This window comes from Numida meleagris, chromosome 8 (assembly GCF_002078875.1).
Source record: "Numida meleagris isolate 19003 breed g44 Domestic line chromosome 8, NumMel1.0, whole genome shotgun sequence".
Lineage (NCBI taxonomy): Eukaryota > Metazoa > Chordata > Aves > Galliformes > Numididae > Numida > Numida meleagris.
Window position 1 is genome coordinate 9,530,980 of NC_034416.1, and position 27,585 is coordinate 9,558,564.

Consider the following 27,585-nt stretch of genomic DNA (forward strand, 5'->3'; position numbering starts at 1 on the left):
AGACGGGAATTACATATTACTAATACCAAATTTTCAAAATCCACAGAATGTATCTATCTGTTACCTGTTCATGATTTGAACTCACGGAATTACTTTTGGTGATGATGAAAACTTTTTATTTTGCTTTAATATTTGTTAGGAAACCAGGTGCAGCATGTGTTGTAATAGGTTTTGAAAGCTTCTTCCTTCATGACTGCATATTTTTTGGAAGACTGTACAGAATGTTCTGATAAGGTGGGAGAGGCTCAGATTTATAGATTATAAAAGTTGTTACCAAATCTTATATGGATACAATATTTGTTTACTTTGAGTTCTGAACACAAAATCCAGGTCTTAATTTTTTTTTCTTTCAGTAAATATCCTTTCTGCACGGCAGTTAACTGGATGTGGACGTTTCAGCCACTTGTTCCCAACATCCACCTACCAACAGATGAAGATGCACAAGAGGATATTAGGGCATCTATCTTCTGTTTACTGTATAGCCTTTGATCGCAGTGGGAGAAGAATTTTTACAGTAAGCCTAATAATGTTACTTTTCTTTGAAGATTGCTTTGCTTAGTTTGGTTTTCTTCTTTTTTTGAGTCCCTTAGCAGCATTTTTGTTGCTGATTGAGATGCAGAAGCAGCCTCCAGAAAAAGAATGGAAGAAAAATTTGATAAATAGGGAAAAATATCTTTTTTGTAGTTAGTTTTCACTTTCCCCTTGATATTTTAAAATTGCTTCTGGCTCTGGTAGACAGAAACTTAGCTATCTACTTGCCAACCCTTACAGAGGAGCTGTTCCAGTCCAGATCTTGTAGCTCTCACTTGAAATGTGTGCTCATGTTTATTGATTATTGTCTTTCTTGCTGAATGGCACCTGAATTATTCTGGACTTTGTGATAATTGTGCGTGCTGCTTGCTGAATTCGGTCTTAATGCTTTTTTTTTTTTTTTTTTAACTCCAAGGTTACCAGAAGGTAAAATGTAAATTCTGGCAGTCCTCTTATATTTCAGTAAAAACCCGGTGACAAATAAAGAGCCTCACTACTTTGTCTGCAATTTACACCCCTGCTAAATGTATTTTCTAAAATTTGTAGTATGTCAGTATATATTCATATGAATATATGAATAATGTGTTCAGTTTTTCATTAGAATATATTAACATACATTCAAAATCTAACAGATTTTTAAAATTAATAACTAATAATGCATTTTTAAACAGTGAACACTAATCCCTGTCTTGGCTTTTCTTTGCCCTTGTCTCAATATCTCTGTTTGCTTTTAGCAACAGTTTACCTGGAAGGCTAATTGTTGCCTTTGTTTTCTTGCTAACTTTCCCACTAACTATGAATTGGTCAAATAGAGATACTGTTATGGCAATTACTCTGGATGCAGTGAGGGCCTTTCCATTTTTTACCTATACCAAAAAAAATCATTTTCATCTGCAGTTGCATGAAGTACTGAAACCGATTTGTCTATGGACTTATGTGCAGCTAATGAAATGTAATTTAAAGTCAAATGATGTTGACATTATGTTTAGTGTTACTGTGTTGATGTGCCTGAGTGCTTAGTGGTGATCCTAGGAGAACACTGGAGAAACAGAGGTTGAGACTTGAATGTAGCACTCTGATGTTCTTTTGCTTGCTTGAATTAGGGTAAATTTAGTATTCTTTCTAATATTTGAATAGTTCTAATATCTGTGAACTGTCTAAAAATTGTCATAAGTATTCAGACTAAGTATGAAGTTATGTAGCCGTTATTACAGGTAGAAGATGCTTACAGTAATCTACTATTGGATTGTATCCTATCCCAAACTGAATTCTCTCTGGCATGGTGTTGCAGTTGCACGTGATACCCATGAGTTCTCTTTTAGTGGTCCAACTTTCTTCCGTGAACAAAAACTAACCCTCATGGTGCAGCTGACTCGCAGCTCTTGGGCCTGGCAGAGGTTCTGAGGCGCCTCACGGGGTTAAGTTCTCGTTTTCCTTAGAGCTCCCTCCAGCCTTATGATGACCTCACATTTAGTATTGGATTGGTCCTGCTCACACAGATGAATATTCCTGTTAGTAATACATAATGAAACATCTCATCTGAAATTTGATTACTACTGAAGGTACTGAGAGATGTTATATTTGCAGCGATCACCATATACTAGTACAAATTGTAAAAGCGCCTTCTGTTTTACAAACATCTAAATCCCTGCCACCACCACAAAATGATTCCCAAACTCAGATGTGTCTCTATGGAATCCCTCTGAAGTTGTTCATCTGGCAGTTCATGACCTCGAGGTGCTTCAGATACTTGTTCATCCACAGCCCATGTGTGTATCACGGACACATAACGTGTATATTGTTTTATATAATCTTTGGAAATTTTTGTGGCATTAGGGGTCAGATGATTGCTTGGTCAAAATCTGGGCTACAGATGATGGGCGCCTGCTCTCAACGCTGCGAGGACACTCGGCTGAGATTTCTGACATGGCTGTTAACTACGAGAACACACTGCTTGCGGCGGGCAGCTGTGATAAGATTGTCAGAGTGTGGTGTCTTCGAACCTGTGCCCCAGTCGCAGTCCTGCAGGGCCATTCAGCTTCCATTACTTCCATACAGGTAAGGAATAATGCTTTTTCATAAGCTGTTGAAATAAAATGGTGCTAACAAATGTCGATTAGCAAATGGGGATAAAACTTCTCTTTCCATCATGTTTGGCGGTGTAGGTTTGTCCCAACTGAGAGCATCAGATGAACTGGCAGGGTCAGGGGGAACAGCTGGCATCCGTGATAGCTGTGTGCACAGCAACTGGGAATCTCATTTCTCCTCCTTTTGCCTATGCTTCCAGTCTTCTCTGATTTTAACTCTGCTGTAACTGACTTACCTTATTACTATGGCAATATTTTACAACTTGATTTTATGTTACATATCTATTTATATAAACAAAATATTGTATACATATACATACATCCCTAACGGCTTTTTTAAAAAGTTCTTATAGTTTAGAAAATAATCATAATTCTTTATGACTTTTTGAGGAAAGAGGAAAATATCATGAATATAGAGAATTAAAGAGATATTCCCTAAGCTTGTTGCCCTGGTCAGAGGGACTAAGCTTGTTTCATTTCGGAGTTAGATTTTTTTATAGCCAAAACATACTTGCTAGTCAAAATGGTTTTGTTTTTTTTTTTTCCCCTATTTTCTTGGCTTTGTTTTTATGGAAGTTCATTTTCTGTGTTTGTCCCTGTTCCTGTTCTCTGTGATCCTGGGGAGAAAGCTAACATGCTAATGAAAAAGATTCTTGTCAATGTCCGCTTACAAATTTGTAGCATGTAAGGGGAGAATGAAATTAGCTGAATGAATTCTGAACTTTATTTTCAGTTCTCTCCAGCAAGAAAAGGCACAACACGATACCTCACTTCTACTGGTGCTGATGGAACAATCTGCTTCTGGCAGTGGCATGCTAACACCATGAAGTTTAAGTAAGCCTGTTCAGATAATTATTATTTTTAAAGAAGGACGATTTGATTTGGAATTTTAAAGTGGAGAGGAATGCTGGGATAACTAAGGGCATGTTCCTTCTCAATGAGCAAGTTCCTTGGGGATATGTTCTGCTATGGACTTGCTGCTGGATGACTGTGGTGTGACTGCCGTACTTAATACCCGTGTGTTGGGCAGAGAGCACTTTCTTACATGTGTTGCAGAGTCTATAGCATTACAACCCAGAGGGGAGGCTATTTTTTCTTTTATCTGTGCTTTGCTAGGCAATGCTGTGGAAAAACTTAATGCGTTTGTGTTTAGGACCATGAAATGTACAAGCAAAGATATTTCATTGCTTTTGATCAGAAGAACACACGTCTATATGTGTCATCAAACACACCCTTAATAGGAAATAACTTCTATTAGACGAATGGCTTGCCAGATTCTGTTTTAAATAGATTTAAGTTGGTGAATATAATGATAAACAAGTTAAATATTTTCAGTTTAGAAGATGATGGTTTCATTAGTAAACAAATGAAAATAAGCTCTAGCAAAATAAGTTATGAATTATGAAACAAAGAGTTTTTGGGTGGACCTTACTTGCTGAGTTGCAGTGCAGGAATAAAGTAATGAAAAGTAAAAATGCTGTTATGTCTCATGCAGGGATCGCCCTGTGAAATTTGCAGAGAGGTCCAGGCCTGGTGTTCAGATATCTTGTTCATCTTTCAGTTCTGGTATGTATGTGTTATGAGGTAGCTGAAAAGTATTTTCTGAACTGTATTTCCTTTGGTGACAGGCTATTACTTGTTTTTAAATACAAATGATATCAAAGCCTTTTTCTGTTAATCTCAGCTCTATCAAATTGTGTTTGTTTGAATCTCTTAGTGCAGAGAGTCTGTTTCAAGCTGCTTTTTTCTTTTTTATTCTGTGCTTGTTTCTTTGTTTTATATTCAGCTAAATTGTCTTGACCACCTCAGAGAAAGACTATTGAGTGATTTGTAAGTGACCAAGTCCTTATGATCCATATGTGTTTGAAAATATCAGCTTGAATGACATCCTTTGTTACAGCTCTTAATCCTCAAAAATAGTGATTTTTACAAGCAAAATCATGTAATTTCTTATTAATTTTTGTTACCTGAAATTGAGAACTATTCTAGAACCATGCAACCCTCAACATATTCCTTTTCTAAAATCAGGAATCCTAAAATTGCTAAAACTATCTCAATGCCGTAAGTTACACATGAACACCCATTTTTTTGTGCAATATTATAAAGAGAACAAACAAACTTTACAAGAAAATAACTTAATTGCTGACTCCCAGTTCAGGAATAATGCACTTCAAATAAATGTGCTTCCATACTGGGTTTGGCCAGTGAGGATATCAAATTATTCCCCTTCTATTGTTCAGCGTAGGCTGACTGAGAGCGCTGTGGTAACTTCTGAAGGTCTGAGGGAAAGCAGAAGAATTAGTTGATGAGTGCTGTAACTTGCAATTTTATCTTCCTTTGGTCACTAAGACCTACAGCTGTAAAATGTTGTAGATCTCTTTGTTATGTTCAAGATGATGTGGTCTGAGAAAGTGGAAAAAAGTTAAAGCAAAAGCTGTCAGAGTTGACTTCTTTTTTTCAGGACGTATGTTTTTGTTACATTGAAATTCTCGGTTTTAAAACTGTAGTGTGCTGCTTTGACAATAGAGCAGTAATTGAAATGAAGCAGTAATTAGTTGTTGCTTGGATGACTTTTCTTCTCACCAAAAACACTGTCTGTCTTAGGTGGCATGTTCATTGCAACAGGTAGTACTGACCACGTGATAAGAATATATTATTTGGGCTCGGAATCTCCAGAGAAAATGGCTGAGTTGGAATCTCACACGGTAAGAGACAAATCAGAAATGAATTCTTCCTTTTTCCCCCTGCTTTACCTATTTCAAGAACTTAGACTTTGTATACACTATTAAACTTCTTTTTCTGTCTTTAGGGTTTGGTTGGCTCTCAACACTGTGGTATTTAGTGCCTTGCAATTTGTAGTATACTTATTTTCAAATTCCCCTGAAGCCTGATATGTGTGCAAAATATTTTATGTATTTTATTCCCCACTGGAAAACCTATATTCCAGGCAATGGAGGGACCAGGTGATTTCATTTGTTCCTGAAGAGAGTCTGTGATGAGATCGGGAATTAAAGCACTTTTAATGTAATATGTAATTATTCCTATTAAATTTATTCTTGAACATTTATCTTGATTTGTGACAGAAATCCACAAATGTAATAAAAAGACCCCAGAGTAATTCTGGTTTTAGAGTATGCCGTCAGACTTTGGATCACTTAGAAAGTAAGGAAAACTTCAGAGCATCCTTCCTCAGGTGATGCAGAAGGATCCTCCTTAAAATTCAAGCTATTCTGAATATCTATATAATAACCTTCAATGCTAATTTTTAGGTTTCTGAGTCTTGATAGTTTCTATGAAAACTATTGAATGTCTTGGATTTTTTTGAAATCTGATAAACAGCAGTTACTAAAATAGTGTCAAATCTGTCTTCATTTCTTAAATGTTACTGAGAACAGAGGATGATAGTATTATTTACTGTGTTTGTGGTAAACAATATATCAGAAAGGCAACTTACAGCAACACTGATAGGGTTTTCAGTGATGAGGAGCTTGGAGCATTTATCGTTATACTGTAATAGCCCAGCTGCCCACTTCAATAATATTTTGTGCATTAGGGTTGAGGTCTAAATTGATTAATTGAACTTCAGTGGGAGTCATGACTCCTGTGTTTACACCTCAGAGCTTCAAGTCAGTAAATCTAATAAATGTTTTGCTCACCAGAAAGAACTTGTCTTCTATATTCAGCACATCAACTTTGGAATAAACTGAAATACCTTTGATTTTTGGAAGTCTGCTCAGTGCCTCAGACTGCTGTTAGCCTACCCCTGAAAAAGTCCTGAGCTGGATGCTTGGTTGTCGGGAGCTGGAGACATTCATGGGAGTAAAGAATAGCAAGTGCATGTAGCCAACACAAGTATTAAGCAAAATAAAATAACAACAATTTTTTTAAAAGTCTAAAATTTAATGGTTTTATTTCACAACAATTAAAAAGTGGAAATAAAACCAAGGTTTGTTTGTTTCTTCTGTTGTTGTTGGACAAAATATTTTGAAGTGCTTTAATGTTTTATCTAAAAATTGCAAACCTCCTGTGATAGTGTATGTGGTTAAGTCATTCTTTCACCATTGTATTGAGTGCTATACCTACCAGGGCTTGGGGACTCTGGGAGTACCTTACTCCTGTTATCAGTGGAGTGTAAGAGGTGCAGGGTTCCCAGACAGGGTAAGCCCTGTGGCACTGTGCAGTAAGACTGTGCTGAGGTAAGAGCAGAGCTGCTGCAGCTTCTTCCTCCTCAATATGCAAGTGTCAGGGAGACTGAGCTAGATAGAAATCCTTTGCATCTCTGAGCTACTTCTGGAGGGCTGTGGATTCACTGCCTCTCTGAGTTTTTTTGTTTCAATGTCAACACGAAATGGGGAAATTTTAACAGGGGATGTGACTTTTCTTGAATTTGTATGATAATGTATTATAGGAGATGTATAGGAAGGTGTAATTTACTAAATAGCAGTTCAACAATAGGATCTTCTTGGATGAGCATTTCATCTTACAAAGCACTTACTCCTGTTTTCCCCCCCTTGTTTAGGACAAAGTTGTCGCAGTCCAGTTCTGTAACAATGGAGACAGGTGAGTGGCCACCCTGGGATTTTTCCATTAAAAGTATGATATTTAATTTTCCAAATAAGTTTCCAAAGAAAAACTTAGTGCAACAGGAAGACTGCACTTGGGCTCTGATTAATCTTAGACAAATTATTTGAAGTGTACTGGAAGGTGTGTACCGTATCCACAAGCTGTCTTGCTGTCTTCTGCTGTAACAACAAAAGCATTCTGTGACTGTGCTTTTCTTGGTGTTTTTTTTTTTTTTTAATTGCGTAAATATCAAATATTACACTTACTTACAAATATCTTTGTAAGTGTCTCACCTCATGAGTAGGCTTGTTAAGTACAGAAGGGGTTACTTCTGGAGTAAGAGCATTGTAATAAGCATAAGCTAAGCGAAAGCTAAAACTGTTACACATTCACAGATGGTCAGACAAGCAAGTGTGCTTCACGGTCTGGAGAGCAATCATCTGCAAAGAGCTGCGATCTGATCTTCATTAATGGGGTTTCTGTTGCAAGGTGCTTTTACCTGAGAAGTTGGCAGTACCATCTGAGTGTATTCAGGCTTTCAGATTTTACAGTAGGATCAGGGATTTCATTTTTCAGTTACTTTGCTTTATCACTGCAGTCCTGTTAGGGCAAAGTGAAGAATAAGCATGTGTACTTACCTTTTTATCTGTGTGGCTGTGATTTGGTAGTGACTTTTGTGTGTCTTTTTTTCTGGAGCAGCAGGAAGCAAGGTGGTGGCACAGTGACCTCCCATGTTTCCATAGTGAGGCACAGATAAATATGCCACTTTATCTTCTCTTTCAGCTACTCTTGTTCCATCCTCTCTTTAGTATGGGAACTTTCAAATATGTGACTTTCAGAGAAGTATGCTCTAGGGTTACCATTGGAGCAATCCTATCTTCACTGGCCAAAAGGATGTACAACCTCATGTAGTAGCTGATGAAAAGAGGATAAACAGGAAAGGAGAAATAGAAATTGGTGTGTTGTCTGAAGTGTGATGGAGAGGATTCATGGATACTTTGGCAGCTGAGTATCTTATCGTGCATATTTAAAAAATGAACTGTAGAACTGTGTTATATGTAGGGCTTTTCTTTTTCTTTATTTAATTGTGCACTTATGTTGAAGCTGGTAGTGTTGTTGATAGACTATGTATGTGTCGGTTTGGTTTTTTAGTGTTCTTTTTTTTTTTATTGTTTCTTGCCTATTCTTTCTGCATCATTTATACCAGCTGGGGACCAGAAAGCAGCCAATGATTTGCATAATTTGAAAACATTTTCCAAATAATATGACATTTCTGATATGCTGCTGAAGCACAAGGTCATCCACCCTTTGGTATCTGTCTAGTTTAATTCCTTGATCAATGGCTTCTTCTATGGCCCTCCCTGGGCACGCTGACCAAGCAAGTTTGCTCTTCTGGTGCTCGGAGTTCTGAAAAACGTGGGAAGCATGTTTGTTTTATCGAATGCACCATTCGTAAGTGCTTGACTTGATTTCAGTGGGAGTCTAGTGAAGAACATGATATGATGAACAGCCTCAGAAATGACAGGAGAAAATCCTGATTAGTTCCTGAAGGGGAATAAGTATAGAACAGCTCTTCAATGGGATATAAAGGCCTTTGGGTCTTAGGACAATTTTGTTGGTCTGCTTTATTATTCATAAAAAATTTGCTTATCTCTGATATTGTGCCGGTAAGTGTGTGAAATTTTAGGGAAATCCATGAATTTCCAGCTTATTAGTTTAGATGAGGACTGTAATCTTCCGGTCTTAATATTTATTAAATTAACCGTTCCCACCTCCAGAGCTTTTGGTTTTTAAACCTGTGTTAAGTTGGGATGCTGTTGTTTCTGAAGGAATTGCAGTCAGGATGCCTATGGTGAGAGCTTCCTATAGGCTTGTCTGTGTGTGAAGCTTCTGCAGCACAGCTGTGTTGGAGTGCAGTGTGACGAGCTATGATCAGTGACCAACATCCTAATGTAAATGTTTTTATGCCAGCTTTTGCTCATTTTCCTTATTTTGCTTGGCAGAAGGTTGAAGGGATTTGTGCACGCAGGAGCCATCCAAGCAAAACAGTGCCTTTGCCAGAGCAACTGCACCTGTACTCAGAAATCTTTGTCATGGAAAATTATATGGGAATGTACTGATATAATTGTATGAGCAGTTCCTTCCAGGGAATGTGAGAGCACAAGTCCCAGTGAGGGTATTAAGTCATGTAGTTACTGAAAATTATACTTGTATGCTAAATTGAAAAGTTATGACCATTATTTTTACTTTATATTAAAAAAAATAAAGCAGGAAAACTTGTCATGGGCATATTTAAATGCTTTTTTTCACCATGATGAAAAATTCCAGGTCAAGAAATGCGAAAAGGTGAAACAATCATCATTTCTGTGTGTAAATGTAATACATTTCTAAAGGCGTTAGCTTTCCTGTGACAGCATGTTATTCGAGGAGTTTTTTCAAAATTCTCAACACAAATGAATAATGTAATATTGATGGTTAAAGCTTTATGATGTAGTTTTGTGTTCAGCTTCACAGGCAGGGCTACTATTATACAGCGTGGGTATTTCCCTTCTCTGTCTTCACCTTTTCCCTAAGTTAACGTATTATAATTTATGCTAGACTCCTGGCATGTAATTTCTTTTTCTTTGCTTCCACTATGAACTGCTCAAGGGATTTGCTGATGTCATTAAAAAGGGAATGTGCAGCTTGTATGAATTACGACATTGAAGTCATTCCAAGGCCATCTGCTAGCTATAACCAAATGTAATTAATGTTGTGAGATATAAACTGTTTTCTGCTGTGCAAAATCTGATATGAAAATTGTAACCTCGCTGTCTTTTAATTATATTCTCTAGATCAGAGATGCACAAACAATATAAAGAATAAGTGTTGAAAAAGTATTAAGTACATTCTAGCTTCTGTGCTGACTTGAACGCGTGTGCTCTTGGCTTGCCAAATTTTGTAGCTGCTTTTTATTCTGTGGTAGTAGCTCATGGTGATTTTATGACAGACTAAACACGCCAGTGTGGGCATAGAGAGAATAAGACAAGAATATGCATACAAGTAGGCATCTCCAAGTATTTTACCTGGATATGTGTACGTGTATGCATCTTTGTTGCAGAGTGAATGACAGTCCTCTGCCAAACTCCTAAACATTCTTGCTGCAGGATTTAGCATGCCCTGAGCATGCTGCTGCTGAGGATAAAAACTCCATAGGGAAGCTACCAAACAGTGAGAATGTAAGAACCTAAGATGGGCATCTGGGTGTTAGACCAGAAGCAGCAGTGACTTATGCTTATGCAGAATTTCATGACGCATTTTTGTTTTTGTTTCTCACCTCCACCCCATAGTTTAAGATTTGTCAGTGGAAGCAGAGATGGAACGGCAAGAGTATGGCAGTATCATCAGCAAGAGTGGAAGAGTGTAGTCCTGGATATGGCGACTAAAATGACAGGGTAAAGCAAACTAAACAAAGCATACTGCTTAGCATTGTTTACGTAAAAACCAAAATCTTCCATGGAATTTAAAACTATTTACTTACATTTTAAGTTAACTAAAAATGCATCTTTGTTGTGTACTAAAAATTCCATGGCCTTATCTGTCAATTAGCCCCCAGAAGAAAATATTAATGATTGGTAGTTCCTGACTCTAGTGGTTGGGGAATACTTAATATTTTGCTGACGTGTTAAGAATGTCAAATAGAGTTCATCTCATGGAAAGAGATTTGTAGTAGAACCTCATTGATCTTATACTGACCTGTGTGCTTTAAAAATAAATATATGTATGTATATATTCAGAACAACTGTTGTTTTCTCTCACCTCTCAGAAAAGTTCTTGGTAGTTACTGCCATAGTTTCCTTAGGTCATTAATGTTCATTTTATGTCATGTATACTGTTTTATTTTTGAACTATGGAATAGAGTTAAAATTATAATGAATAAATTGAAGTTAAAACATAAAAGAGATCACAATATATAATACAAATGTAAATATGGACGTTTGGCAGTTCCTAGTGTTATGCAGCCATTGTTACAAGTAACAGTTTATTCTGTGATTTCAGTTACAATTCAAATAAACAAATGTAGTCCATTAATGCTTATTTTACTCACATGGGGGCAAATGACAGCAGGCAAAAAGTTGATGAGAAATTTGACACTGGTTCTTTTCCATAACAGTCTTCTTTCCTGTGTAAACACACTTTTGGATTTCTTATTTTATTCCAAGACCTGAGTTGCTTTGCAGAATTTCTTGTAATATAGAAATGTATATCCAGAATAATTATTAATGTTGCATTTTTCCCTAAGCTTTCAGGTAAGAGATGAGTTGTGTTGAATTTGTTCTCAGGTTCAGTTTGAATTTTGAGTTTTTCTTTTTGAGGTCTGCAATGACTTCTGTTAAGTGTTAACTTCACACTGAGCGCTGTTAAATATTTCTGTATGCAGTTACTGATTTATTTCTTTTTTAAATTATGAATTTTCTTAGAAACAATGTAGCATCTGGGGAGGACAAGGTGACTAAACTGAAGGTTACTATGGTGGCTTGGGATAGATATGATACCACTGTCATCACTGCAGTCAACAATTTCCTTCTCAAAGTGTGGAACTCATCCACAGGGCAGCTTCTTCATAGCTTATCTGTGAGTAAAGTTCAAGTGAATAATCACAATTTGTTATAACTGAACTCTGAAAGTGATTTGACTCTGAGCTGTATTTTCATACCTCCCGGTAAGCAATATTTTATCCTGACATATGCCAGCTGTCTTGTGCTTTTTGGGAGGAGCATGTATCATGAGGAAAAGAGCTGATGACCAAAATGGTGCTAGACCCTTCTGATTGCTGCTGACAGGGAGCCTTTGGGAGGCCACGGCTTCTGCCCAGATTAGAGAGCTGCAGCTGTCCTCGCTGCTGATTTCTGCTTCCTCTCCCCCCTCCTCCTTTTGTGCTGAGCTACAATCTGAGGCAGAAAGTATGATAATGCCAAGCCCCTGACAAAATGTCAGCTAAGTATAGACACAATTCTAGCCTAAGATCTAGTAAACTGAGATGTTTTAGCTATCCTCACGCTAAATACTGGCATATTTGGAGATATTGTGTGGAGAAACATGACTTTGTTTTTTACCCTGCTTTCACTGTAGGGTCACGATGATGAAGTTTTTGTTCTGGAGGCCCATCCATTTGACCAAAGGATCGTACTTTCCGCGGGTCATGATGGAAATATTTTCATTTGGGACATAGACAAAGGAACAAAAATTCGCAATTACTTTAACATGGTAAGAATAATCAGGGAAGGAGTTTTGTTTTTTATTTTTACATTTATGTAAAACTGGACTTGAGGGAGGAGCGAATTTCATTATGTACTTACTGTGAGCAGCGTTACAACAACATTGTGGAAAGTTTCTGCATCTTGAAAAGAAAACACTGTAGTCTTCAGGAAGCAGCACCCAAGAATGTTTACTGTGTGTTTAAGTGTAGCAGCAAGTCTTTCATGGGATCTGTTAGTACAGATATACTGTGCAAAAGATAATAGTAATTCCCAAGGTAGAGCAGTGAAAACCAATAAGCCTCTATGTTGTAACACAATGCTGTGGTCTGGGAAACAGTATGGTTGGCTTTGTATGGCATCTATCTTAATCCATGCAGTATCGAGTTTGTTGGTCTGATTCCACTGCTGAGCAAATGCAGCTGTGCTGCTTCAGGACCTGAGTTAGCTTCCTGGCACCTGAGGCTGTGAAACCTGCTGGTATGGAGCTAACATATGTATGAGTTCTTTGCCCCAGGCTTGTTCTGTGTCTTCTACTAAATAAAATTTAGTCTTCTTATTTCAGATTATACATTAAAAGTTGCATTGAAATTTCAGGGCAAATAAGTCATTTGACTTTATTAGTCGGTGATACTTTAATAGTTGAGAAGGAAAATAAAAGCAATCATTGAGTTGAGAGTGTTCACAGAATTAGGATTTAATACTTGATGGAGCACAGGTGAAATTTTCTTAATAGCCTTTTTATAGGGAATGCATGATTTTGAAAGGGATGCTCTGTTTGTATACAGATTGAGGGCCAAGGCCATGGAGCTGTTTTTGATTGCAAGTTCTCACCAGATGGACAGCATTTTGCCTGCACAGACTCTCATGGACATCTGCTGCTATTTGGTTTTGGATGCAGTAAATATTATGAAAAGGTGAGTTGAATGAATTTTAAACTCATCTGTCTTGACCTCTCAATTAGTCTTAGGAGTGGTTGTGTTAGTTCGTTGTCTCCCCCATGCCCTAGACTAAATACTAATTAAATAAGGGAGCAGTTACTGTTTATCTAAGTCAAAAAGATTTAGATGAGAATCTCTAGACAAGGGAGCAAGACATTATCTTCTTTCAGTTCACCTTGGCATAACTTACTATTGAGTATTTGCATCAAGTCTTGATAACAAAACACATTTGTGGTAGGAGTCTGTTCTCTGTCATAACATTTCTTCTGCTGATTCTAAATGTAGGAGTTGTGGTATGTGGATATGGGAGCCATTCCAAAGCTTCATGTCAGCTGCAAATGGCCATTTATTTATTTACTAAATTGCTTTTCTTGCAGATTCCAGATCAGATGTTCTTCCATACAGATTACCGACCACTGATCCGTGATGCAAATAACTATGTTTTGGACGAACAGACTCAACAGGCTCCACATCTTATGCCTCCTCCATTTCTGGTGGATGTTGATGGAAATCCTCATCCCACGAGATTCCAGCGGCTAGTACCAGGGAGAGAAAATTGCAAGGATGAGCAACTTATTCCTCAGCTGGGATATGTAGCTAATGGTACGCTAAGTTTCATGCATAATACATGTATTGCACAGTATTGAGCACCAGTTCTGTAGGATGGTACTATAAAGACTAATTTATTTTCTTCTGAAACTAGTGGTTTAAAATCAGTCTAGAGGTAGAAGAACAAATATGGGATGCTTTCATGGCATAAAGGAAGTGTATGGAGTTAACCAGATTGGAGATAAGACAAGGAGACTGCAGTATTCCAAAATCTGTGGACCTCTACATACATTTATGACAGCTTGCTTAAAGTATTGTCCAATTGTTCTCAGTGTAACTGTGTATGTGGGTAAGGAAGCAGGAAAGTAAGACAGGCTTTGAAAAATGCTCATCTCTGGTAGTGGTCTTCCACTGTTAGCTACTGAAGTGTAATTTATTTCTGTTGTTTCCAAGTGCTTATTTTTATTTTATGTGCAAGTCTGTAATTATAGGTTTTTCTTGTAGATAATCTTTTAAACTTTGACTCTGTTCTAAGAGAAGAAAGATGGCCTGAAATCAGATGTTTTGCGGGCCAGACAGCACAACTTAAAATTTGATTGTTTCTAGGGTGATTATAAATCAGAAATTAAGCATTTTGTAAGCAATCATGGCCCTGTTCTTGTCAAGGTGATGGTGAAGTAGTTGAACAAGTCATTGGGCAGCAAACTAATGACCAAGATGAGAGTATCCTTGATGGGATGATCAGAGAGCTACAAAGGGAGCAGGATCTGAGACTAATTAATGAAGGAGAAACTCCTCCAAACCCTCCCCTCAATAGATCTCACTCTGTTAATGGAGGTAAGTGTCCCCTCTTTACCTCTGTCATTTCTTTAGGTGAAGAACAATAAGGTACTAATCAAAATGTGCTCAAGCTTGTGTTCTATGGCTATGTCCTTGAGGATGCTTTCTCTTGTTCTTACACATATTATTAACCTGTCTGGGGCACTTGCTAATACTATCAAAGGAATTAAAAGCTGAAGATGCAGCTGATCACCTAACTAACTGGGCACTATCTGATTACTTAGAACTGTTAATGTGTGATTAATTCTATTATAAATCGTTTCTAAAAATAAAGTTCACTGTATTATCTCGATGTCACTTAATCATTATGGAGATGATACTTTCTAACTGAATAATGTCGAGTTAACAGTATGTAATTAGAGAATGTCAGTGGAATACAATGTTGTGACAGGCTAATGGCTTCCTGGTGCAGCATAAATGCTGAAGCTGAGCATCAGTGTTTATAAAATAAACATGTCTGCTCTGTCTTAGTGTTTCCTGAGAAAGCTTGAGATTATTCTCCTGGTAAGTGTTCAGCTATTGTGACTTTACTTTTAATATGCACAGTGATTAAAAATTTAAAACAAACTCAGATATGAACAGCTGACTGTGACGCAGCTGATTGAGTGCAGTTGTCATAACAGAGCAGATGCTGTGGACTTCTGCTGCAAGTCATCCTGAGCTTTTAAAAAATTTACTAATTTACTAATAGATTAGTTTTAGGTTAAATAATTATACTTTTGTATTAGAGTTTCCTGGCAAAGTTAAAATTGCTAGATTTAGAGTTTCAATTCAAGAAGGAATAGGAAAAATATTACTGAAAACTGCCTAAAATACTGTTTTGCTTTGATTTGAATCGGTGTTGTCATGAATGTGGCCTAGCAGGCAGCTTCAATTCACAGGAAGTCCTTTCTGCTTCTTGTGATAGGCTGATGTGTAATCCCAGTCCTCAGTTCTGTTGGCAAAATATATACAAATGCCCCTGTATTTGTGTGAGAGGGAATTTCCAGATGTGAGAGAATAGAAATGAATGTAGTTACTTTACAGAACTTGCACTGATCAGTGTTTTTCCCACATGAACTGACCCGTTTGTGTGTGTCAATTAGAGTATGAATGAAGTGCCCGTAAACCGTTGACACTGATATTTTAATAGCTGAGTGTTTCTATGTAGGGTAGTGCAATTGCAAATTGATTTTTTTCATGCTGTTAGCCATATTTAACATATAGAAATTGTTGATATTTTCCCACATAAGAAGATAAATTAAGGCAACAATAGCAGCAATTCTGATCTTATCAGCATTATTTTCTCATTTTGCTACCCTGAAGTTTCAGTCTCTGTTTTCTTCTGAATGTGTAGCACCGCAGTGTTGTGCCTCCTGATGAAAGGTGTGCCTGTGCACACTAGGTAAACATTACAAATACAGGTAGAGGCACAAGAGAAACGTTAAACCTTGCAGCAATCTGTTATTTTAGGTGACAATCTCCTCTTTTCCTCTACCACAGAATTTAAGACTTCAGAGCCTTTAAACAGAAGACAGGATTTTGATTTGCGGGTCACTTAAAGTGCCTTTACAGTTTTTCACATAGTTATGTTCTCTGGTTGCCACAGTCACCTCTAAGGGTATTGCAAGCCACAGTGATATTACAGAAGCAAATAGATCTCCAGTAGTCCAAGGTCAAGATGTTAAAAACCTTCATCTGAAGTAAAAGACAAAGCCACCAGACATTGAATTAGTGTTCCAAAAAGACATTTTGCAATCTTTAAGCTTTAAATTCTGGATTTTATTGATGGGTCATAGAAGTGAAGAAAAATCTTTATTCCCCCTCAGCTCTTCGGAGTCCAGCCTTGGAAATTGCATCTCCACCAAACGTTGGTCTCCGGAGAAGCGGTCAGATTGAAGGGGTCCGGCAAATGCATCACAATGCTCCCCGAAGTCAAATGGCAACGGAGAGAGATCTCATGGCATGGAGCAGAAGAGTGGTGGTGAATGAGCTTCCTCCAGGCATCAGCAAGTAAGAAGCCAAATGAGATAGGAAAAGAAGATTAAATTGTATGATGCTTAGTGATTCTTCCATACACCTAGTGTAGGTTTTAAAAAATGATTTTTTCAGAAATAAGTTCAGTTTTTTGGGGATTTGTTTGGAAATTCCGAGAGTAGGATTAGAGTGGTAGCTTCTGCTGAGGGTTTAAGAATTGTAAATTCTTTCTCTTCTCAATTAAGTTTTTTTTCAGTGGTTCAAGATACACATTATTACTTTTTAATTTCGAACTTTTGATTTTTCTGTCTTCCTGAAGCTTTGTTTAAAAACAAAGCACCCCCACGCTAATTTTAATACATTTCAATTTCCTTGGAGTGAAGTGTGTGTGAATGCTGTTTAGAGGACCTGTGCCTGGATTTCTTGTAGCAAGAGACACAGAAGTATTTTAATGTATAGGAGACTGTTGAGTATATAATGATTTAGTGAAAAAAATGTATGTTTCCTTTGTACAATTAGGGTCCAGGAAGAATGTCGAGCTGCCAAAGGTGAAATTGAAATTGGTTTATACACTGTTGAAAAGAAGAGAAAGCCATCCCATACCTTACAACGGGTGAGTTAATTCACCAGAAGTGAGAACCTGGGTGTCAAACAGTTCTGAGAACTCAGCTAAAAAATAAAATGAAATGAAATGATTTAGAAGATCAATAGTGCTAATTGTTACTTTGGCTCTCCTACTTTTCTCTGTAACTAACTGATCTGTTTTTACGCCGTAGCGTGCAAAAAAAAACAATGGTAAATCTATGTCCATAAGGCTTCAATTGTAGCATGATTCTGGGAAAGCGAAAGAGCAGCATCACAGTAAATGCTCAGTTTGGCTTACAGAAATTGGGAGAAAGATTAGAGGTGCCATCTGTTAAGAGGCTAACTTTTATCTTATCCAGAGGCTGCAGGTATTTTTTTAGAAAAATTATATTTCATCATAGCAATCCTTCTTAGAAAGGATACTTAAAAAGTAGTATTGATATTAAACAAGCAAACAAAAACCATCCGACTAAAGAAAAAAAAAAACAATGCACACTGAAATGAGCAACCACAAGCCTGTAAAAGATGTCTTTTCAATTCTACAAATGCCAACCAGGAAACCCAGAATTAGATGGGATACAATTTATAGTCACTTTAAAAAGACATCTTTTAACTCCATAATTCGTTACTAAATATGTACTCTTTTTCTCTCTTCTCTCATGTGATAAAAGAACGATTACCAACCAGGAAGTGGAAGATCTTTGAGAAGGAACCAGCGCAAACGCCAGCATGCCTACCAGACCCGCTCCACGATAGAGCACAGTCAGCAAGGAGCAAGTCAAAACTCACGTGCACGGGAAGAGTCAGACAGCTCCTCAGAGGTCTGACACCTCAAGTGATTCCTCCCAAATGTTCTCTGTTTACAAAGGTTGTGTTTTGACAATGGGTGTGCTGAGAGCACTGTTACTGCTAGGGCTCAAGAGCTTCTCCACTTAGGAAACAACACTCAAACTGTTGAATCCTTTGGATTTTTGGTGTTACTGTAGCATGTTGATCTTGGAGAGAGAAGGATCCTTTACCTCAATTCCAGTACAATAGTCAAAACTAGCTTAAGATAGGTTGTGTATTTTTGGAAATCTGAAATACTCTTAAGTAATTTTAACTGGATTGGGTTAAACCACTTAAAGTTTGGACATTCACACGTAGTAGAGTTCATGCTGCACATATATTCTAGGTCAGATTCAGTACTTTGATTTCATCTGCATCCGTAGACTGTTGTTGAAAGAGATGTTGGTATTAATCATTGATACCAACAATGGAAGAACTTAAAATATACCAGATTAAATATAACTTTTTCTCAACAGGGAGACGTGCAAAGTAAATGTACTGAACATACAGAATAACTAACTACAAAGACAGTCAGGCGACACCAAAATTTATTAATCAAATACTTAAATAACAACTCATTCTGTGGTGCAAGTACTGTTAACATTCACATCAGGAATTACATAAGTATGTAGTATAATATTAAGATACAGAAAGAAATTGTGGAATTATTTAAAGTTAAATTAGTCCTTAACTACAAAGCTTTCCTCAACTGAAACAAACCATATAACTTGCATATAGAAATAGTACAGGTAAAACTTTGCCCCAAAGTGAAACCTTTTGTTTTTAATACAGGAAGATGAGACAGCTGGCACAAGTGATGCATCTGTGGATGATCCTGTGGCAACATGGCAAAGTGACAGCAGCTCCAGGTAGATTTATTAGCCTCTTTATTATATTAAGTCATTTAAGTAAAATAAGTAAGACATTTGCTTTGATATTGTGAAACTATGACTGCAAGTTCAGGAAGAAGTGTTACTGAATAACCTGGTAAATGTACAGATTTGTTACACCCTTTGACAGTTTGAAGCAAACTGTGTAGTAGACTAAAGTAGTTTAAAATTTTAACAACAAAAAATTCCAAAGTCTTATCAAGTAAATATTTCTGTGTATTTGAGTGACTTACGTACAGTGTCTTGAATATATGTGAAAATTGTTAGTTTTTGAAGACTGCCACCTTTTCTAATCCCACTTAAAGCGTTTCCTTTTTATTTTCAAAAATGAAGAACAATTTTGAAAGAACATTTCTATGAAAATCTCCTTTTAAACTAAGAACTTCTTGAAAAAAAATGATGCCATTTAGTCATATCTAGTAGAAGAATTGATAGAAAGACATACATATCTTCTGTTCATGTTTCAGTAGTTAATTTTTCCATTGTCAATATGTATTTGTGTACAAGTTCCACAGTCTCCTTTCTTAATGCTATGCTTTTGTGACTGAAAGGGACGTGAGCTGATACAGAGTCTGTGTGTCTTATTTGGGTATTAAAATTGGAAATGTATTTTTAAGAATGTTCTAATTTTCTGATTATTTTCATGCAATTGAGTCAGTTCTTACGGAGTCAGTCTATGAATCAGTGAGATATTTAGTATGAAAATAAGTACTAGACATGACTCCTAGATTTACCAGGAATTTGCAATTGTTAAAATTGTCTGCTAAGATAACACTTATATAACTTCTTAACTATTCTTTAAGAGAGTGGAAATGTGCCCTAATCCTGACATCTGTTTCACATAACTGGAAAAGCAGGTTGAAGGATTGGCCCTTTCATTCCATTGTGTGAAAACTGAAGTGCTGTTTTCTTTCTTACAATTTTATATTATCTACAGTGATTCATCAAGTGAATATTCTGACTGGACAGCAGATGCTGGAATTAATCTCCAGCCCCCAAAGAGACAAACGAGGCAGGCAGCTCGGAAAATCTGTAGTAGTTCTGAAGATGAAAATTTGAAGGGAACAAAAGGTGTGGAGCAAAAACGAAGGAAACTAAAACAGCCTAGAAAAAAGGTTGGCATTTTTAATTTATGAGGGCCTTTTTGATTTCATAAATATGCATTTTTTTGAATTGTTTGTGTTTTTTTTTCCTAATAATTGTTAAAGAAGACCTACAGCGTATTTTTAAAGAAACATAGTCTCTTTATTTGTGAACATCTTAATCTTCTGTTTTATTGATAATGAACATTTCTTACCACCTATGATTTAGTTAAGGTTTTTGGAAGTTTCCAGCATTTGCTTTGCCCTTATATATAGTTATCTTTAGATCATGCTTTATAATCAGTTGCTTGTATACTCTGCCACAGTAATTGCAGCTTGTGCTCTAAATTTAATATATTTAAGAAACCAAGCGGACTGCTTTCAATGGAAGGGGAACCCAGTGAAGAGTGGCTTGCCCCGCAGTGGATCTTGGATACTATACCCCGCCGCTCGCCTTTTGTCCCACAAATGGGAGATGAGGTAATACTGACTGTAGCAGTCTTTAAATGCCCATCTAGGCAGATGAACTTCTTTTTGGTTGGGACTATTAAATCTATCTTGGCTCATGGTCAAGACAGCTGAATTAGGAACTGGGTGCTTACAGATAGCTGTTCTGTGTTCCTTTATGTGCACACGTAATTTCTGAACAGAAAGAAGAATTGTTTGTGCATTTTCAAACAAATCTGTATGCTTTGTAATGATCTCAATTTGACAGCCCATAGCAGTGGCTACTTTAGGGGCTTGTATATAAATATTTTTAAGGATAAGAGTGCTTTATAGTCAAATAAGGAAGGGTGCAGTAGGTTCTAAAAGGCACAATGTCTGAAGTGTTTGTAGAAGTTTTAGAATGAACAGGAACAGAACTATCAGTGAAATAAAATAAACTTTTTTTTTTTAATTTTCATTTAAGATCATATACTTCAGGCAAGGCCATGAAGCTTATGTGCGGGCAGTAAGAAAAGCAAAAATTTACAGTATTAACATGCAAAAACAACCATGGAACAAAATGGAACTCAGGGTAAGTTAAATGGATACCTCTTAACTCACATTCAAGCAGAATCCACTCCACAAAAGATGTTTATAGTTCTATCAATGCTCTGCAATGACCTGAGCATTTAGGTGGCATCATTGTTTTAAATATGATGGTAAGAAGTAAGTAAAGATCTTAATGCATGCACAAGCTTCCTTGAACAGGATGTCGTTAAGCATATAATTGTGTATGTTCTTAAATTCTTGGAAGAGCTAAACATTATATTACAACATGTTTTTACAGAATAAAAGTATTATAGTTTGGCTAGATATTGTATTTACAAAGTTTTTCTATTTTTTTAAACCTTTTTACTTTGAATTACTGAGTCCAGTGATGCCGAATCCTCAGTGTTTACATGCCTCGCTTTATTCTGATATCACATCAAGCAAAGAGCATATATAAATGCTAATATTCATATACATGCGAAAGTAATTGCTTTTCTGGAAAAATATCCTTACATTAGTGCTAAGCACTGAGTGATTCCACCTGTAATCTTCAAAGGCAACACCAAGATGCCTTTCAAAGAAAAAGGAAATGCTATTTCACTTAGGATACACATCTCAACACCTGCTCATGGTTGACAAGATGTGATTGTGCAAGGCTAATATTGAATTTTTTCTTCAGAAGGGAGAGTTTCCTTTTCCTTCCCCTGTATGTTGCTGTACAAGGGTGAGAGGCCCTGGCTTTAGTCGGGAATAACCCTTAGTGCCATCAGTGTGGTTGAAACAAAGTTGAGTGCCTTAGAATCTTCTCACAAAAATTAAATAGGTTGTGGACATGTTGCTCACAAATATACCAAAGTACTGAGCATCTGATATTTTTTTTAGTTTTCCTCTTAAGGAGACTGTGATTAATTTTTAGTTTTTTGGTAAAGAAAAGTTTTATGGGTGAAATTACCTGGGCTGCAAAGTGGAAGCGTATTTATTTTTCTGTTTATAGGTCTGCTATTTTAACGTGGATGTTTCTGTTGTTAGCACGTTAAAATAATATTGTTCTGTGCATGTTGATAAATAGGAACAAGAATTTGTGAAGACTGTAGGAATTAAATACGAAGTTGGCCCCCCTACACTTTGCTGCTTGAAGCTTGCATTCCTAGATCCAATCACAGGCAAAATGACAGGAGAATCATTTTCCATTAAGTGAGTAACTGAAATTCTGATGGTGTTCTTTAAGAAATTTTCGTGAGGCTTAGAAGCTTCCCCCATTTTTCTTTCTTCTCTTTCAAGACATGATGGAATTAATTCATTATTATGCCAAACGTGAAAACAAAATGCATGAATTTCTGTGTTTGGAGACTGTATTGTACCATGTGGTACAATGCTTGCGGGTAATAGAAGTAATATTTTTCTATTTCTTAAAGGTATCATGATATGCCAGATGTTATTGACTTCCTTGTGCTGCATCAGTTTTATAATGAAGCCAAAGAAAGGAACTGGCAAATAGGTAACTATTTCCACTTCCATGTGTTTTGCAGTGTTTCTGTGCTTGTTTAATAGGCTAAAATTTTTGACTTTCTGAGAATAACATGTATTTCAGACATTGAAATGAGGGAAGAAGTGCTCACAACAAATTCTAACATTTACGTATACAAATTCCCTTTCAAACAGTGTTTATGCTAATGTAAAATAATTTTACTATATACTCTATTAACAGTTATACTTTGTGGTAAGGATTCTTGAAGATTATTGGTTTTATTTTGCAATGAACTTGCACATCTTATATTTTGTAGCTCTCTGATATTTCTATCACATTCCCACAGCCTGACTTTTCAGAGTCAGGCTATGTACTTGTGATGTGTGGGGATATGTTTGTAAGATGATGTGCAGCATCTTTATAACACGATGTAAAAAGGCTGTGCCACACTTGATACTGTAGTGATCACTGGAAACTTTATTTGATGTTTGCCATATTCCTGTAACAGAAAAGAGAAATGATCGATTCTGTGGAATCCAATCTTTTTCCTTGTAGGGGATAGATTTCGCAGTATAATAGATGATGCTTGGTGGTTTGGAACTGTGGAGAGTCAGCAGCCTTTTCAGGCAGAATACCCTGATAGTTCCTTCCAGTGCTATTCTGTTCAGTAAGTACTTACCTGCAATATATCAGACATGCTGACATACTCCATGTATACTTCAGGAACATGGATCCTTTTTTTCCATTGAAATACATAATAAGCCACTTTGTTTTCATGTATTTAACAATGATCTTATTCCTAAAGTAACACTTTTAGTATAAATAGCATTGCAGTGAATGCATGGGAGATACAAGAGAAAAATAAGGAGTCTGTTTTTAATAGACATGACCTTTTTGTTTCAAGTCCATTAGAAGAAAAACAGATGTTGTTATATTAAGCCAGATGAAAAATTGAACGCTTTAATTCATGTATTCAAATGTATTTTATTTTTATTTTTAAAAGCTGGGACAATAATGAAAGAGAGAAGATGAGTCCGTGGGACATGGAGCCAATTCCAGAAGGAAGTAAGTGTGTTTTGAATTCACGTCCATATGTAAAGAAAATAGTTTTGTGTCACTGCTAGTGTACTCACTGTTGTTGAATTCTTCATATTTAGCTGCTTATCCAGAGGAGGTTGGTGCTGGAGTCCCTGTGACTCCAGATGAACTGACAGCTCTTCTCTACAAACCCCAGGAAGGAGAATGGGGGGCCCATTCCAGAGATGAAGAGTGTGAACGAGTAATTCAGGGGATTGAGCAACTTCTTTCTCTTGGTATGTTTGGAGAGAAAAGGTGGAAGTATTGAAGACGTCAGCGTGGCTGCACATGACTGAATGGTAGATAGGGTGGAGTGCTGGGAATTGGTATGAAGTATTTGAAATATTCTCAGCTAAATAATTGAAAAGAGCCTATTGAATGTCATATGGTGTCCACTTTGCTGAATTCTTAGAAAGGAAACACAGGAACTAGTTTAAGGCATCTAGTTACAAAATAACTTTCCTGCTGGTATTATCTGAGGCATCTGAGTTACTTTAATCTTTTGCCTTTCAGACATTTCTAATCCCTTTGCTGTTCCAGTGGACCTTAGTGCCTATCCCATGTATTGCACTGTAGTTGCTTATCCAACTGACCTCACCACAATCAGGAGGAGGCTTGAAAACAGGTTTTATAGGTCAGTTTGTTTTTTATTTGTTTTTAATCTATATTTCCTGTAGCCTATTTGTTTAGCTAAATAACATGCAATGCCACCTAGGCAACGTATTTGGCAAACTGAAAGCATAAAATGAGATTGTATTTGACTTTGTACAAAGTAAGTCTTACTATATAATCATTTCTTTTGGCTGCATTGTTAGGGCGAAAGCTGGTATATCTGCATCTGTAGTGTCTTCTTTGTTACATGTACAGAGTCTTAGTCCCTGGATGCACTGTAGGCAGAGCATATTTGCTCTATATCTCTGCTGCCTTTGAACCAGATATTTTTCTAGTACTGCAGTTACTAGAGTTGGGCGAAATAGTGCTTTCCTTTTTGTTGTTTTTGTTTCAGGAGAATCTCTGCACTGATGTGGGAGGTACGATACATTGAACACAACGCCAGAACTTTCAATGAGCCAGACAGTCCTATAGTCAAAGCAGCCAAAATCGTAACAGATGTGTTGCTTCGCTTCATTGGGTAGGCATTTTTTTTAACTTCGTAGACCTGATGTCTTGAGTTTCTAAGAAATTCAATTATATATTTTGACTGTTCTTATTGCTCTACAGGGATCAGAGTTGTACGGATATATTAGATATATATAATAAGGTGAAAGCAGAAGACCTGAGCAGTACTGATGAAGAGGAAGAGGTAAGACCGCTAAGTATGATTGTGAGAACTTATATTTTTAAATTCAGTATCTGGAAAATGTTACGGAACTTAATATAAGTAAGAGACTACATGAAGTCTGAATAAACTCACTACAGCTGCTTGTGGCATGAACATTTAGGCAGAGGTATATAGCTCAGCAAGACTGAGAATTAGCTGAATTCTCAAGGACTGAAAGCAAGCCACTAATATTTCTCAGATGTTTAAATGTAATTTCTATGGAAGCAAATTTGGATTGTAAAAGAGGTGGAGTGGCTTTTCTACCTTTTATCTACTTTCTGCCCTGAAGTGATGTAACTTCTGGTTTGAAACTGGTTTCTGTTTTGTTCGAAACTCTTTTCATTTGAGTAGTTTGTAATTGTATTAGCTGTTATTTTATTGTAACCCCGCTTGTTTCCATTGCTCTGTGTGCACACGAGCTTGCATGTGTGCAATCATCACCTTTTCCTTTAGGTGGCAGAAGTAGATGTAGATTCAGATGCTCCAGGGACTTCCTCTGGAAAACGACGAGTGAGTAATTATTTCTGGTTGATTTAGCTTACAAAGACAGGTAGAACAGGTACTGAAATAGTCATTTAGTTCTGAAATAGTTTAAAAGTCTAAATCTGTCCTTAAGCTATAGTATGTAGTTGATACTGTCTTAATTCAGTTGTGTATATGTCAGTGCTGGCAGACTAAGGATGTTGCTGTCCAGGACAATTTAATTGCTGAAGAATCCTTTTTTGCTGTTGTTTGTTTGATCTAAAAGATATCCATAACAAATTCAGTTTGCAATCAAAGTTGAGGGAAATCTGACAACAATAGCAAACTTGAATCTGAAATATCACATACTTAATACGGTTTTGGGTAATTATCACCAGAAAAAAGCATATTTCTGCAATTTGTATACTGCTTATTGTTGTGCCATTAGCACTAGTAAATTAATAGGAACTTAAAGTGGAAATTCTGAATATTCTGAAAGATGATGAAATATCTCTGTTTCCCAGCAGGTAAGACGACGAATAAAAAGACAGCCCATGAAAGGAAATCCTGATGCTTGGAAAGAGCAATGCAAGCAGTTGTTAAACCTGATTTATGAAAGAGAGGACTCTGAGCCTTTTAGACAGCCAGTTGATCTCTTCTCCTATCCTGTAAGTACAACTTCCATACTCAACATTTTAACAAGCTGATGTTCATCCTTTGGCAAAGTTCCACATTGGACATGTTCCTAATCTTTTCCTTTCTGAGCTGGAATAGATCATGTTCAGTCCACTGATATTTTCAGAGAATTATCTGCATTAACTCTCAAATCTCTGTCCTAAGTGGAAATAATTACTTAACAGTCATTGCTGTGGATGATAATTTAGATGTTTTCATTGTCTGCCATAGGTGTTGTTTTTATCAGCTTTTATTAATTCTTGTGTGTTCTTGTAGGATTATCGAGATATTGTTGACACTCCTATGGACTTCAGCACTGTGAAAGAAACCTTGGAAGCAGGGAATTACACTAGTCCCTTGGAATTCTACAAAGATATTCGTTTAATATTCTGCAACTCTAAAGCTTACACTCCTAATAAAAAGTCTCGAGTAAGTAAAAATTTAAATTTCTTCTTTACAAAGACCTTGGCCCTGCATGAATACAGTACATGAACGAGAAAAGGTATTTGGGGTAAGCTCTGAAGATAAAGACTGGTAATTTTTGCTTGCTTGAGTAAAGAGAAAATTAGTAGAGGATTGCAACAAGACAGATGATTTGAGGGTGTTTTATATGTGCTTGACATCAGATTAAGCCTGGTGGTGCATTATTTACTGCTGTGCACCCCCTGGGAAACTTCCCTGTGTATTTATAACTGAACAGCTTGTGAGTCAACTCCTAAATTACTTTAATAAAGTGGCCCATCAATATCCATTTGCTTAAATACTGTGAAGTGCCTCCGTGGGATGATCCTTGTGGGAGGGCTGAGGCACACAGCTGGGCCTTCTGCCACGGCAGGTTCATCTACTGCCAAATGTCTGTCAACATCCTGAGGTTTTCTAGTCTGTTTTACCGTCTTGGCAACAGCATCCCAAGTGGAGGCAAGAAGGGCGGGACAGCACATAGCAGAGCTAAGGAGACTTTGTAGCAATGTAAGAACCGGGGACAGGAATTAAGTTGTGTGAATGTAAAGAAAACACTTTGTCAGAGAAGTGTGGTATTCAGGAAGACTGCAAGAGATGGGAAGAGGTATAAGATATTGATAATATTGTCTTGATGGTATTTACGTGACATCCATAAGACTGTATGCAACAGAAGAGTATAGATATGAAAAAGAAATTAAGAATTTTGTTTTGTATACGCTGAGTATGAACTACGAATTTGCACAATTATAAGTGAAAAACTTTCAAAGTAAAATTTTGAACAGAAGTAAATAGTCTGAAATACAGAGAAAGAGACACGAGTGAATTTAGGAACGGGGATGGTCAGAAGTGTGGCCTAGAAATAAGACAAGGAAGTAACTTAAAGATTTTGATACCTGGCTTGTAAAAATGAAGAGTGAAGACACTTTAGTTAGCTTCTCTCTGCAGCTCTAAAGGGAAGAGTGTAAGGACTCCTCACTAGAGAATTATAGCCAAAAGCTAAGATGAGGGGACAGTGAAGTTGTTTTTTTTTCCCTTGGTACTTCAAGTTATTTTATG

The 27,585-nt window shown here is 36.8% G+C and overlaps 1 protein-coding gene across 3 annotated transcripts in view; it reads left to right on the forward strand.

The window, feature by feature from the left end:
* BRWD3 (bromodomain and WD repeat domain containing 3) overlaps window positions 1-27,585 on the forward strand; it is a 52,725-nt gene that overhangs the window by 17,234 nt on the left and 7,906 nt on the right. For 2 of the 3 annotated variants that reach the window (XM_021405903.1, XM_021405901.1), the window contains exons 7-36: window positions 354-514; window positions 2,368-2,589; window positions 3,352-3,452; window positions 4,114-4,184; window positions 5,223-5,323; window positions 7,138-7,178; window positions 10,511-10,615; window positions 11,642-11,795; window positions 12,294-12,428; window positions 13,207-13,335; window positions 13,737-13,962; window positions 14,575-14,745; window positions 16,557-16,740; window positions 17,224-17,317; window positions 17,961-18,110; window positions 18,910-18,986; window positions 19,945-20,122; window positions 20,453-20,569; window positions 21,000-21,107; window positions 22,134-22,258; window positions 22,480-22,562; window positions 23,088-23,199; window positions 23,536-23,597; window positions 23,690-23,845; window positions 24,123-24,243; window positions 24,616-24,741; window positions 24,831-24,912; window positions 25,384-25,440; window positions 25,917-26,060; window positions 26,344-26,496. In XM_021405903.1, coding sequence (XP_021261578.1) covers window positions 354-514; window positions 2,368-2,589; window positions 3,352-3,452; window positions 4,114-4,184; window positions 5,223-5,323; window positions 7,138-7,178; window positions 10,511-10,615; window positions 11,642-11,795; window positions 12,294-12,428; window positions 13,207-13,335; window positions 13,737-13,962; window positions 14,575-14,745; window positions 16,557-16,740; window positions 17,224-17,317; window positions 17,961-18,110; window positions 18,910-18,986; window positions 19,945-20,122; window positions 20,453-20,569; window positions 21,000-21,107; window positions 22,134-22,258; window positions 22,480-22,562; window positions 23,088-23,199; window positions 23,536-23,597; window positions 23,690-23,845; window positions 24,123-24,243; window positions 24,616-24,741; window positions 24,831-24,912; window positions 25,384-25,440; window positions 25,917-26,060; window positions 26,344-26,496 — 3,746 coding nt within the window. The remainder of the gene's footprint in view (window positions 1-353; window positions 515-2,367; window positions 2,590-3,351; window positions 3,453-4,113; window positions 4,185-5,222; window positions 5,324-7,137; window positions 7,179-10,510; window positions 10,616-11,641; window positions 11,796-12,293; window positions 12,429-13,206; window positions 13,336-13,736; window positions 13,963-14,574; window positions 14,746-16,556; window positions 16,741-17,223; window positions 17,318-17,960; window positions 18,111-18,909; window positions 18,987-19,944; window positions 20,123-20,452; window positions 20,570-20,999; window positions 21,108-22,133; window positions 22,259-22,479; window positions 22,563-23,087; window positions 23,200-23,535; window positions 23,598-23,689; window positions 23,846-24,122; window positions 24,244-24,615; window positions 24,742-24,830; window positions 24,913-25,383; window positions 25,441-25,916; window positions 26,061-26,343; window positions 26,497-27,585) is intronic. The other variant, XM_021405902.1, reaches the window with a different exon arrangement.